Below are 13510 nucleotides of genomic sequence, written 5' to 3'. Positions count from 1 at the left end.
TGACGCTCGGTTGCAAAATACTGCTTAAGTAGTAAAATAAAATAAAAGTACACTTAAAAGGAAAAACTGAGGCTTTAACGAATTTACGAATTGAATTTACATATTAAACGGAAAAGTGACACTATTTTGTCATAAAAATAAAAATATTTCTATAAGTTAACTAGCTGACCCGGCAAACGTTGTCTTGCCGCTAAACGCTATTTTAAAATAGGGGTTGGTGGTAGAAGGGTGAAAACATAGGGTTGTATTTTTCAACGCCAAATCATAATAAAATAAAAAATAAAATAATTTATCTAAAAATAAAAAATTAAATTTAGGGGTGGACTACCCTTAACATTTAGGGGGATGAAAAATAGATGTTGTTCGATTTTCATACCTACCCAATATGCACAAAAAATTTCATGAGAATCGGTCAAGCCGTTTCGGAGGAGTTTAACTACAAACACCGCGACACGAGAATTTTATATATTAGATATACATTATCTATACTTTTTTGCATGAATATGGAAGCCAGGCTGGGTAGCAGTCTTTGAATCTGAAAAAACAAAGGTTCTGTTACATTTAGTACATTTTTGTAATGATTTTTTATTTGGTTACTGAGCGCCCCTACTGAAAATTTGTGTTTTTTGTTTAGTGACGGTTTGGTCATGGACGTCGAATATGTAGTGGTTCGAATAGTAGGTATACAGATTTACAACGTCCGTATATAAGGTAAGGGCTACGCAATACGTAACACATATACGGACGTTAGTTTGACGCATACTGTTATTAAGGATACGAAGTTTTTTTGCAGCTGTTCTGGCTTTTGACCCAATCCAGGCTACACGCAATGCCGTCAAAAAACTTTGGGACACTTTTAGACAATGAAAGTTTTAGAATTGCTCTCGGTCTCCGGTTGGGAGCTCCACTGTGCTTTGAACACAGATCTCCGTGCGGAAAAGAGGTCGATTCTTTCGGACTACACGGCCTTTCCTGTAACAAGAGTTCGGGTAGGTTTTCCCGCCACGGTTCCCTAAACGATACCATAAAAAAGCTCTTGGCACCATCGACGTTCCTGCTCTTATCGAGCCTACTGGAATTAGTCGCAATGATGGCAAGAGACCTGATGGATTGACGTTGGTTCCCTAGGAAAGAGGACGGGCGCTTTTGTGGGACGCAACCTGCGTTGACACACTTGCTCCTTCTCATGTCAGGGAAACAGCCTTAAAAGCGGGAGCCACAGCGGAAAAAGCTGAAACGACTAAACGGCACAAGTATTCGTCATTAATTTCAAATTACATCTTTGTGCCATTTGCAATCGAAACACTTGGACCTTGGAGTAGCAGTGCTAAATTTTTTTTAAATGAGATAACTCCTCGCCTTATTGCCTCCACTGGTGACAAGAGGGCTGGTGCATTTTTTTGCCCAGAGAATCGACATAGCGATTCAACGAGAAAATGCTGTCAGCATTCTTGACACGATTCCACGCGGACATGATTTATACCAAAACTATCTGTAAATATTTAGTTCTTAAGTTGTGAATTGTAAATATGTATAATGTTTAATAAACTATTGTTATCCACTTAAAAAAAATTAGAAACCTACTTAAAAGATATAATAATTATATATTTTATAAGTAAATATTGTTTGACGACGTTTAAATTTGCCAGACGACGACTTAGGTAAATCATTCTAGTGAAATAGAGTTAAGTAGTTAGACTATTTAGTCTGTATAAAAAATATTTTAGCCGTGAGACATTTTTATATTGAAAATGATAATAATATGTTGTTTGTAAAAGCAGGCAGCACAACTATTTGTGGCTATAAAACTTAATTAACCTATAAGATTCGTCAGCGAAGAAGAAAAAATAATATCCTCGTATTCTTGGATGCCCAGTTACCCATGTTCTAAAATTACTTGAAATCCGTTTAGCTGTTTTGGCGTGATGAAGACACAACGACACATACAAACATATAAAAAAAATGTTCGATTCAGTAACCTGTATTCATAGACCGTATCACTTTTTTTAAATATCTTCAATGTACAGAAAGTATCCGTGGCAGGATAAGGGAACATTATTTATTATTATTCTTTGACGGTTCGCAGGAAAGTGGACATAACCTGCGAACCGTCAAAGAATACTTATAACAAATGGACACAACGATAAATGTTTTTTTATTATATTATTATTCTGATGATGTGCTACGTCGTCAATAATTAAAATGTTAAAAGCCTAAATAAAATATATGTTGCAACTCATTAAGAGAGCTATTATAAGATGAAAAATTGGAGGTGTTCCTATGACCGTTACATGTTAAAATTTCAACGAGCGTAATAAAATTATTTCTTAAGTTAACGATAGATGATCACACCTACTAGAAAACTGGCAACGTCGCATTTCAGCTTACTTCTCACTCATTTCATCATTACTTATATAGGACGCTAAATAATCGGTGCATTAAGTGAGGCTATATGGATATATGGAGGAAGCAATAACATAATTATCATGAAAGGGGTTAATAAATGGTTGGGCATAACTGTAAGCAGAATATTCTCAAAAAAGAAATTTAAAGAAATTGATATAACCCACGGAATTCAAAATGAAAAAAATAAGCAACATTCGCAGAAAAAACATATAAAATATAAGCATAACTGAGGGACGTCGTAATAACGCAGTTTGTGCTTGACGCCAAAAATGTATCTGGATGTATATATATATATATATATATATATATATATATATATATATATTCCCACTACTTTGGAAGAAATCGTTATTTTTTGTTCATAGAGTACGTATAACGTAAAATATAAAAATCTTAATTCGTCAATAAAAAAATAATTGTTTTTGTTGATAATTTATGCTCTAGTTTCACCCCCTTTCGGGGTAGCACTTTATCGCGGGACAGCCTATATTATTAAGTGTTAGTTACAAATAATTCTTAAATCAATGTTGGCTTACACACTAAAACATATTATACATTGGTAACCAAATATTTTTACAAATAAAATTACATTCACCGACATTGATCTTACATTTATGTTACTTAATGTAAATTATTACATAATTACCATAAGTAAAATAATTTGCACAAATATATGACTAGCCCAGTTTGCGGTGACCCAGCTTCAGTTCCGGAAGTTGATAGTCGGATTCACGCCTTGAATCAGATTGTGATATATAATTGTACATACATACATAATCACGCCTCATTCCCGTAGGGGTAGGCAGAGATCACTTCTTTCCACTTGCTTCGATCCTTAGTTGTTTCGCTTCGTCCACTTTCATTATTCCCTTCATACATGCTCTTCGGTTTAGGGTACTCTTGACCTGGCCATTTTTCAAGACGTCTCTTATTTGGCCTCGAAACTTCCGTTTAGGTCTACCTCTTCCAACCCTGAAACCCACACTCGCCTTATAAACTTTTTTCGCCAATCGTTCTTCACTCATTCTCTCGACATGGCCAAACCATCTGAGCATACCTTTCTCTATATAGTTATATATATATTCATATATAATTACATGTATATGTATTATTTATATATACGGTGATTGAAAAAATACCCGTATAATACCCGTGTCGATTGTTACTTAAATCGTTAATTTAGTCTGTTAGAAGTGTCTGTAGTCCTTTATTTATTTATGACAATTTTGTTCGTAACGAGCCCCGTTCCACCACTTTCTAAAATCATGCCAAACACTCGTCTGGGCCACTTTCTCCTCATCATTCAACATCTCACAGAGTTTGCAGATATCTTCTTTACTAGAAGTCTCTTTGTACACGTAATAGTTTCTCCATCTGAAGAAGTCGTGATACAATGTTCTGTTTTCAATTATTAAGTTCATTTGTCGAGCCAACTCCTTCGCTCCCAACTCCATGCCATTTAAGTAGCTACCCGGTGGCAGAAATCTGGAATAAAATGGAAATATTTTAAGGGATGAAGACATAAACTAATCAGCCTGTAAATTACCACTGCTGGTCAAAGGCTTCTCCTCCTATATAAAGATATAGGAGAAGGGTCCAAGCATAAGTTATCACGCTGTTCTGCAGCACTTTTGCGGATTTTTCTTTATACGACTAGGTCGGCCAACAAGCGAACGACCCACCTGATGGCAAGCCGTTACCGTCTATAAGTGTCTGCAAGGAAGTCATAATGGATGCAGCTTGAAGATGCAGCTGAATTTCGGACAATTAGCTTATGCATATTACATAATTATTAAACAGCTCTATATTGAACTAAGTAACAGCGTTTTTTTTTTTTTTTATTCGGTTCACAAATTGAATGATACAATATAAAAAAAGGTTTGTGTATATAACAATTTGAAAGGTGTACAATGTTCATTCTAATTACAGTGAACACAGCATGCGTTAATAAAAATATCTTTAAAATTAGCTATCCTTTTCAGTTAGAAAAAAAATGTGTTTTTATTTTTATAATATCGTCTCTTACATGATCTTGTGGAATTATATGGATAAGTTCAGATATTTTGGAAATATAAAATTATACCTGACTATCGTATAGCTGTATTCATGATCACTTCACGAATCCTCACCAGCGAGGAGATTGGCCATTTTTTTTATATAACTAGGGCGGCGAATAAGCGTACGGCTAATAAACGTCTGCAACACTACAAGCATCGCAAGCACGTTTCTGACACTATCCCTAATTCCCCCCAGGACCTCTGGTCACCTTACTCACCAACAGGAACACAACACTGCTTGAAAACAGTATTATTTAGCTGTGATCTTCTGTAAGGTCGAGGTTCCCCAATCGGACTGCTTCAGATTTTGAGCGGGAAATTTCTTGCTGTGGCCTGCCTCATGCGTTATACTACATGGTTATCAGCTTAAAAGCGAGTTAAATCCATTCTGAAGGCAAGCAAACACAATAATGCATATCTCGTACAACGTTCGAATGCATACGATACCATATATGGTTTCATGAAAATAGCCTTCAAACATATATTTTTGTAATAAAATTAGTACGTAACCAAAATGACTCTAAAATGAACTTATTTATTTATTTACTGACACACCAACAGCATAACATACTAAACATTACAATATCACGTTCATGTACATAGTCCAGTATGCATGCCAGTTACGGGTGCATACATCACTCGCCTTAGAAGACATTAAATAACAGTTTTAGAGTTACAGCAAATCATTTAAATATAGCAGAAGTATAATAATTAAAAAAAAAAGAATAGTTTAAATATCAAATTAAACATTATATTTATGAGCAGAAATGTGCGATAAGTTTTTTTTTTAGACTTGTCCCTGAATCATGAAAGATATCAAAATCTTTAATTGACGCGGAAAATCGATTGTACTCAGAACACATCCTTGATGATGGAGAATGTTTAAGAGCATTTGTTCTACCTACATGTTCAACAAGCATGTTAATAATGGGCTTTCGTGGATATCTGTACGAGATTTTAAAATTTATTTTATCAAGCAATTCACCGCATGCAATCTGTCCCGATATCAGCTTTTTGAGGAATGTTAAATCTAGTATTATGCGGCGATTATAAAGTGAAATCATTTTAAAGTGTTTCAGCCGTAAGTCATAGGTGGCCTTATGAGAGATGCCCGAAGTGAGTGAAGTGAACTTGAGGAATCATATATAGTTTCGTATGCGGTAAAGGGTTAATAGTTAATTAAGTTTCGACCGCAATACAGATAATTGGAGATCTGACCAATCCAGGCTTTCCAGTAACAAGTACTAACAGATTGAGAAATTATATTTATCATTAAGTAGTGAAATATCTCAAGTGATGTTTAACATTAATGGTCAGTTCTATAACTTCTTATTAATAATAATGCGGTATTCTAGCCCTGAAACAGTATGTTTATTGCTTGTTTAACTTGAGTCTTTTTGATTGTAGCCGAATAAAAGTTAATGTCCATTATTGCTAAACGTTACGACCAACTAGGCTGCATTGCATGCAACCTACGAGCCTAACTAGGCTGCATTTATCAGTTGCGTTATATTTTGCCTATTATTATTAGATTATGTTATTATTATTTACAATTAATGGCTTTTTCTAGTGCCAAGATAGCACATATGATTTCAATGTCACGTAGAATGGCGAAGACACGAAGGATATTGGTCGGCGAGATATTTGACCTGATTCTGTGTTTTAAAAAACAATATTTACTCGGAGCATTTAAAACTAGCTTTTCAGTAAAATTCAGATTGTTAGTGAAAACTCATTTTATAAATATATAACACATATATAATGACGTTGTTAATTGTTGTTCTGTAAGGGTTTTCTTTTAACATGTTCTCAGATTAAACTTAACATGAACTGTGTTTTTATTCAGCTAAGGTAAGTTAAATGATACTACAGTACTTCAAACTAGCATAACAACATGAAATTATAAATACCTGGAGTAGTTAGCGGCGCCGTACACGATAGGAACAGCGTAATTTTCCAATCCGTTCAAAAGTTTTTCAGTCACGTAATCTTCAGCAAAAGAGTTCTCAAGGGAGAAGTAAAAATAATAATTATTTTTAATGAGATCGTTACAGAATTTTCTATTCGATTTAGGACACTTGAATGTGCCACATCGACCGTACACATCAACCGTCCAATTGTACGGTTCTAATTCTCTCTGAACTTCTTCAACGAAGTGCTCCCTTCTACTTTTAGTTCTGCAGTGCGACACGAACCACACCGCAGCCTTTGTTTTGTTTGACAACTTCACTTTCAAATCTTCATTGATCGGTTTCATTTCACTCTTCCACTTCATGTTGACTGCGGGACCGACCACAGTACCGTTCAGATCGTAGACTGTTATGTATCCCCAACGAAAGTCTGAGTCGAGTTTGTAAGTCCATGTCCAGTTGAAAAAGTCTTCGAAGCGTTCGTCGCAAACTGGGAAGTTATCCGCCGATTCCATTGCACCGAAAATGTATTTTTGTCTTGGATTTCGGTGTTGTGGCATTTGAGACAATTTCAGATGCATGTCTCTGCCATTGAAGGCGATAGCATCGAAATCCAACTCGTTCACTAAGTATCTGCTATCATTTGTTACGAAGCAGTTTGTAAATCTGCACTTGTTTTTAACGAACGCTACATTCCCCTCTTTCATGAAATTAAATGGAGCAAGCGATTTATTTGTCCATTGTAAGATATACTTTATTTCTCTCTTGCCCTGATTCTGTAGTTTCTTTCCCTCTGTCAGTGCTATATTTACCGTTGAGTAGTATGTGAAAAGAAGCGTCATAATACAAATATTGAATCCTAGAATTACTTTTTTAGAAATGTATTTGGTACACATGATTTCAGTAGCCTCTCGGTTTGGCAAACTTGTAAACAACTGATCGATACAACAGTCGGAGCGGCACCGCAATCTGTTAAAAAAAAAGTATCATTAATAGAAAATAGGTATTTCGTATGTCAATTTGGTTCTCTCGTACGTATTAGAAGTTGTCTAGATATGTAAGATAGATTCAATAGATAAATACATTTTTTGCGCAATAATTTAGTACCGAATTATGTTACTAAGTTTTTGTATATATTTTATTTTTATTTATTATCATTGTTTGTGAAAAATACATCAAGAGATACAAAAGCCAATTAAAATTAAACTTTTCCACAAATAAGCATACAAATATACTTATATATAGGACAGACGCGTGTAATAACAAAATATGACAAATGGTATAAAAAATTAAGATCAACTAAATTAATAATAATCATCAGTTCAGCCCATTGCAGTCCACTGCTGGACATAGGCCTCCCCAAGTTCGCGCCATACATACCGGTTTTCGGTAATCCTTCTTTTTTTATGTGAGGAAAATCCATCATGGATACCCTCCGGCGCGTGGGTGCCAGAGGGTTATGTCAGGCACCTACTGACTAAAAAAACCACCACCTGTGAGCAGTCGTCCGCCTGAGTGGCGGATGCTAGCGCGACCCCAACTCGCCCCGGCGGTAGGCCCAGACGAAACCTCCGGACGATTTCCCGCCATCCTCATCCAGCCCACAGCAATATTACGTAAATTGTAATAATAATAATCAATTATCCTTAAAGAACTGTTCGGTTATTATCCGTTTTAAGCGTCGATTTGTTCTAGTGTTAAATAGATATCAAGTGCTTATTTTAAGTTATTTTTGTCAATTGTGCCAAAGTATCTTGTTAAAAACTTTGATTTGAACGAAAAAAGTCGACGTACAACCCTCTAAGAAAAAAATCCCTTAAATCGCAAAACAGAGAGAAAGAAAGAGAGAGAAAGTGAGAGAGAGGGATTTAGCGTGTGCGTAACTTGCGACCTGGACCGGACATAGGCTGCCTTTCGTCCCGAAAAAATGCGTAGTTCCGAAGGACAGGAAAATATTGTTACAGGTCCAATTGTAACTTAGGCAACATTTTTATGAATTTAACGTCAAAGATCTTACGATTCTAACTAAAATTAGCGAAAGAATCACAAATATATATAATTGAAAATATACTATCTAATCGAGAACAAACTAGTATAATATAGTTTTAATATAGTGACTGATGAGAATTTCAATTAATATTTTCGTGTAGAGCCGCCATTATATTTTAAAATGACATATAATAAATAGTACAACACTGTCAAATGTCAATGTAAAATTTGTCAACTATTTTGTGTACGAAAATAGGTAAATTTCAAACTTTGTGCCTTTATCTCTTTGCTTTGTATGTTTGTATTGTAATAGAAGAAATTTGTTTGAAGAAATTCAAAGTAAAAATTTTATTCTATTTTTACTGTAAAAACAGTACAATATTTATAGTAAGCTTAATTGCATTTATAGTAGTAGTAAGTAGGTATATTTTAGTAATTTTGTTTTTGTTATAAAAGTTTTCGTTTAATTTGGATTTTGCTGTAGATTTCATGCTTATTATAAACATCGACTCATTATCTATGTCAATTGAAAATGGTATTATATAAAAAAAATACTTTTTTTAGTCAAATTAAATGTTATATAAATATTAAGGAGGAAATTTTAAGTACAGTGACAACTTTTATTCCTGGTTTTATGAATTTTTTAAGTGTATGATTATAAAATGAAAAGACTAAACTAAAAGTGTGCTAAGCATGATGGGGCATTGTAATAGGGTTACATTTTCAACCAGGATCATTAATTACATTTTTACATTGTAAACTTATAACTTGAAAGTAGTGTAAAATTATCAAAATTAAAATAAAATACATAGATATAATATAAAACTTAAACTATTTCATATGTTATCTATTTTGTTTAGCATTTCAATGCATTTAATATAATGTAAGTAATAAATAAAGCTTAAAACAGATTTAAATCTAAAAGTTTTACAAAATTTTGTTTGCTAATAATGTTGATTCCTTTGAGGTAGGGCATGGACGAAAATATCCTGCTAAAAATATGGAACAGCCCGACTGGAGAAGTAACCAACAGAGAGAAACTATACTAAGTAAAAAAGTCATCTTTCTGGGTTATGTTATTTGCCTGTATAATAAAAACCCACGAACAATTTGCAATTGTCTCAACATTTAGTTTTTATTAAAAATAAATTAATAGATAAAGAATATTATTTGGTGCACGATTACTTTGTTAATAATGATAAGTGGACTTAGTGATGCTGTATTTCATGCATGATATTACCAATTTTGTACTAAAACACAGTTTATATATTATTTTGAAAAGAGTAACTGTGGAGTGTCTTGCTGATTCTTCTCTGCAGAATCTACATTCCAAATCAGTGATAGCTTTACTTTTAAATATAATAATTACTTTAAAATTTTAATCTGTTAAATGACAACTTGAAAGTGCTTTTGAAGCCAATTTAAATAAAGTAGATTTTGATTTTAAGAAAATCACAGCTAAATAATACAGGTTTCAAGCTGTGGTGAGTAAGGTGACCAGAGCTCCTAGGGGGGTAGGGTCAGCAACTTGCTTGGGATGCTTCTGTTTTTGCAGGAATCTACAAACTACGGTAATTGCTTAACCGTCAGGTGGGCCATACACTTGTTGGCCAACCAAGTTAAAGTTGTTTGAGACTAAGACTAGCCTATTGGCGCAGTTTGTAGTGGCCCTGCTTTCTGTTCTGCGGGTTGTAGGTGTGATTCCGCCTGAGTCTGGGTGTAATATTTGTATTTATATATGCATTATTTTGATGTATAATTACCAAAAAAAAATTTGCTATAACAGCACGAATATGTGTGTATGTTAAAGATATTTAAGTTGTATAAAAATTCTATGTTATAAATATTTATTCCGAGTCAGTTTATGGAAGCAATGTTTTTTTTTTTTTAAATTTATTATTTTACTCCTACACTATATTAAGGTAAATGGATTTATAACACAAGGATCAGATACATCTATAACTTGAAGTGAAAATGGAGGAACATCAGGCGAGAATTGATAGCTCAGTATCAAAAACTAAAGAATAACGTGCATGAGAAAATATGTCACTAAAACACTGATCTCCTACAAAGCCAAGGCAAACAAAGTTTGTATCGTATTATCAACCATTTAAAACAACCATAATAAATCTACTAGACTATGATTTCACTACAAATCATACACTTTTACAATAGTATCGACAGTAGTGATGCTGTATTTCTGCATTCCAAACCAGTGCTAGATTCTTCAGTTTTAAAAATAATTAGAATTTTAAGTTATAAAATGATGATTTGATGGTGCTTTTGAAGCCTATTTGATTAATGACATTTTTAATTTATCAAGGTCGCAGCCAACACGACCAAAGTTGCTTAAATATGAGTCCTAACCGTAAAGCTAAAATATGTCTGCTATGCATTTTCTATATACTGAACCTATCTATGATTAATGCTTATGCCATACATGTGCAACACTACTAGAAATAAGAAAAAATGAACATTTTCGTGTGAGTTTGTAATGAAATGAAAAAAGGAGACCAATTTATGCAGCTTTGCACCCCGGCATTTACAGCCATTACAGATGATGGTCATTCAAGATATTCGAGTTGTTTATACCAATATGGAACCGCCTGTTCCTTCCTATGTCGAATGTGTATAATATTTTGAAGTATCCATTAAAGGCTCCAACAATGATGAAACACAGGTGCGTGAAATGCAAAAATGCTATTTATTGTCCTTATAACATTAAAGCGTGTAGTAACTATGGTTATAATTATATTTAGAATTTTTTTTGTGTTATTTAGTTTTTATAATAACAAAGTTTTACACGATAAAGTTCTAATTATTATTAAAAAGTCTTGCAAAAATTAGCATTTATTGTTGTGTAGTCCGTTCGAAAAATGTTTAGTTACGACATAACTCTGAAAATAGTTTACCTATCTAGTTTTTAAGGAAAAACAAGAATCCCAAAAAATTAATGTTATTTCATTATTCTATTTACTCACTTTTATATCCTTCAATATTAAACTTGCGTGTATTTTTTTTTGTAAATTACTTTTAACTTTTATTTTACTTCATAGTACCTCTACATAAAGTTTTGTTTTGAAACTTTAATTTTCTTGAACTTGATTGATTGTCACAGTGTTCCCACTTCCCAGAAACTTGCCCGTCTGATCGACACAGTGCCGTGAAATTATCGTATTTTCGGAACAATTATCTTACACCTAAAATAAAATTTTAAATTCAAGGTTTAAGCACGAAGTAGATAGAGATACAATATTTCGTGGTTTAGAAGTAAATTTACTGAAAAACTTTTTTCAAATTTCAGTCGGCCAAAAAAAATGGTCGTTGCTTCAAATTATCGTACACCTACTAAAATTTACAAATTCAAGTTTTTAAGTAAATTTACTAAAGAACTGTTTTCAAATTTTAATCGGTCAAAAAAAAGGTCGTTGCTTCAAATTCATACAATAAATTATATTATATATATTTGAAGATATTATTATTTATGATGATTATGAGACAAAAGGGAACAATGCTCAAATTACATAATTATTATTATTTAAGATGTTTATCAGTTGTCTCTCTTTTTAGAAAAAAACTCACAATTACTCCACATAAAATATATATCATTTTATAGATAATTGTTTGCTCTACCGGCATCAACAATAAAAAAAATATTGCGTTTGTTTTTATAAATTAATCAAGTATTAAAACTATACATATATATACATTGAAACACAATACAGCTATGCTGCCATCTAACAGCTTTAATTTTGAAACAACGTCAACTTAATTGACCATCGGTAAATTTTTTGTTCAATTGCAAATCAACTCGCGTATAAATACTATTTTGGAATTTTGAAAAGTAATAATTATTATACTTATTGAGCATTAATTATTCGCACAGGTATAGCTATTTATTTCATATGACTGTAGATGTCATGTCACTTTGAAGGTGCGCGTAACTTTAAATTTCTACTATTTGTATTGTATTATTCTAATATGTATGAAGTCACTACTTTTCTAAACATTTTCATGAATTAATGCTATTAAAATTATCATCTTTGTGTCAAAAATAAGTGTAAATATCAAAAAACTTGTGAAGAAATCGTTGCGCTTCAGTAGATAAAATTATCGTACAAATCGCGTACGATCCTAGGGTACGATCGTATATCGTACGCATAACATTATCGTACATATACGATAATTACCGTACGTTTGGGATCACTCACACTCAATCACAATGTCTCTACACGACATTGGAGGCAGTGATACACGATGGAGATTGATCGGTGCAGTTGAGATAACAGTCTCAATTTAGTTTTGAAAACACGCAAAATAGACTTTCATTGTTACACCTGAACCTAAAACAACACAAACATTTAATTGTAAACTATTAGTACATATGACCCGGATATACCCTGCGAGTTAGTGTACCATCATTGATGATGAAGAGATTGGTATCATCAAAAAGGTTGGATATGATTCATCTGGAGTGGGATCCTCAGCAAATGTGATAAGGGTTAAAATCTCCCGTTACAAGGATAGGCTAGGGAGAGGAAAAAGGAAATACGGGGAAATTTTCAGGAATAAGGGAAGGACTAGGGAGGAATATACAAAGATAAAAAGGAAATGTAACAGCATTTATGTGATAGCTGGAGGAGGATAGGGGATTAGGAAAAGGGGGCCGAGTGCCAAATAAAGTCGGCACTACCCGCATATCCATCAAATCTGACATCTCTCAAACAAATTATGATGACGTGAACAGTTCTTTATCGAGAATTCAAGGTTGGTTTAAAACAAACAACTTGGTTTTATACGCCAAGAAAACCAAGCTTTAAGTCTTAAGCTTCTTTAGTTACATCGGATGACTTAGCCTGTATGTGATTGTGAGCACTTGTAGTACCTTGGCTTGGACCTGTATTCTGCCTTTCTTTCTGTAAGCCAAATCGGCAATAGTTGAAACACTGGATAGAAAGTAAATTGTAGGTCTCGACTGATAAGGAGAGGTACAAGAAGATATTCTATTTAGGAATTACTATTAAGAAGCACTTGTCCTCTTAAAGTTACCACTGACTATGTTGGGATCCAGACTTTCTAGAATGGAATCTTTAATGACTCCACTCGTTCTTCCATTGACCAATCTACCGGAATACCCTTGACAATATC

The 13510-nt window shown here is 33.4% G+C and overlaps 1 protein-coding gene across 1 annotated transcript; it reads right to left on the bottom strand.

Moving 5' to 3' along the window:
* Nucleotides 1–3617: 3617 nt before the first annotated feature.
* On the bottom strand, nucleotides 3618–7080 carry LOC123658937 (alpha-(1,3)-fucosyltransferase C-like). The gene is made up of 2 exons (XM_045594227.1): nucleotides 6374–7080; nucleotides 3618–3891 (listed from the first exon to the last, which is right to left on the bottom strand). The coding sequence occupies exons 1-2, from the start codon at nucleotides 7078–7080 to the stop codon at nucleotides 3618–3620; spliced, it is 981 nt and encodes a 326-aa protein (XP_045450183.1).
* Nucleotides 7081–13510: the final 6430 nt, after the last annotated feature.

Source organism: Melitaea cinxia, chromosome 13, assembly GCF_905220565.1.
Source record: "Melitaea cinxia chromosome 13, ilMelCinx1.1, whole genome shotgun sequence".
Lineage (NCBI taxonomy): Eukaryota > Metazoa > Arthropoda > Insecta > Lepidoptera > Nymphalidae > Melitaea > Melitaea cinxia.
This window is presented reverse-complemented; position numbering and strand designations above follow the sequence as displayed.

Bases quoted from the DNA above. Each gene is read 5' to 3' on its own strand.
- LOC123658937 (XM_045594227.1), bottom strand. From the start codon at position 7,080: ATGAAAGAGGGGAATGTAGCGTTCGTTAAAAACAAGTGCAGATTTACA. The intron at 3,892-6,373 runs GTATTTATAATT...ATTTTATTCCAG, and splicing joins GGCGCCGCTAACTACTCCAG to ATTTCTGCCACCGGGTAGCT.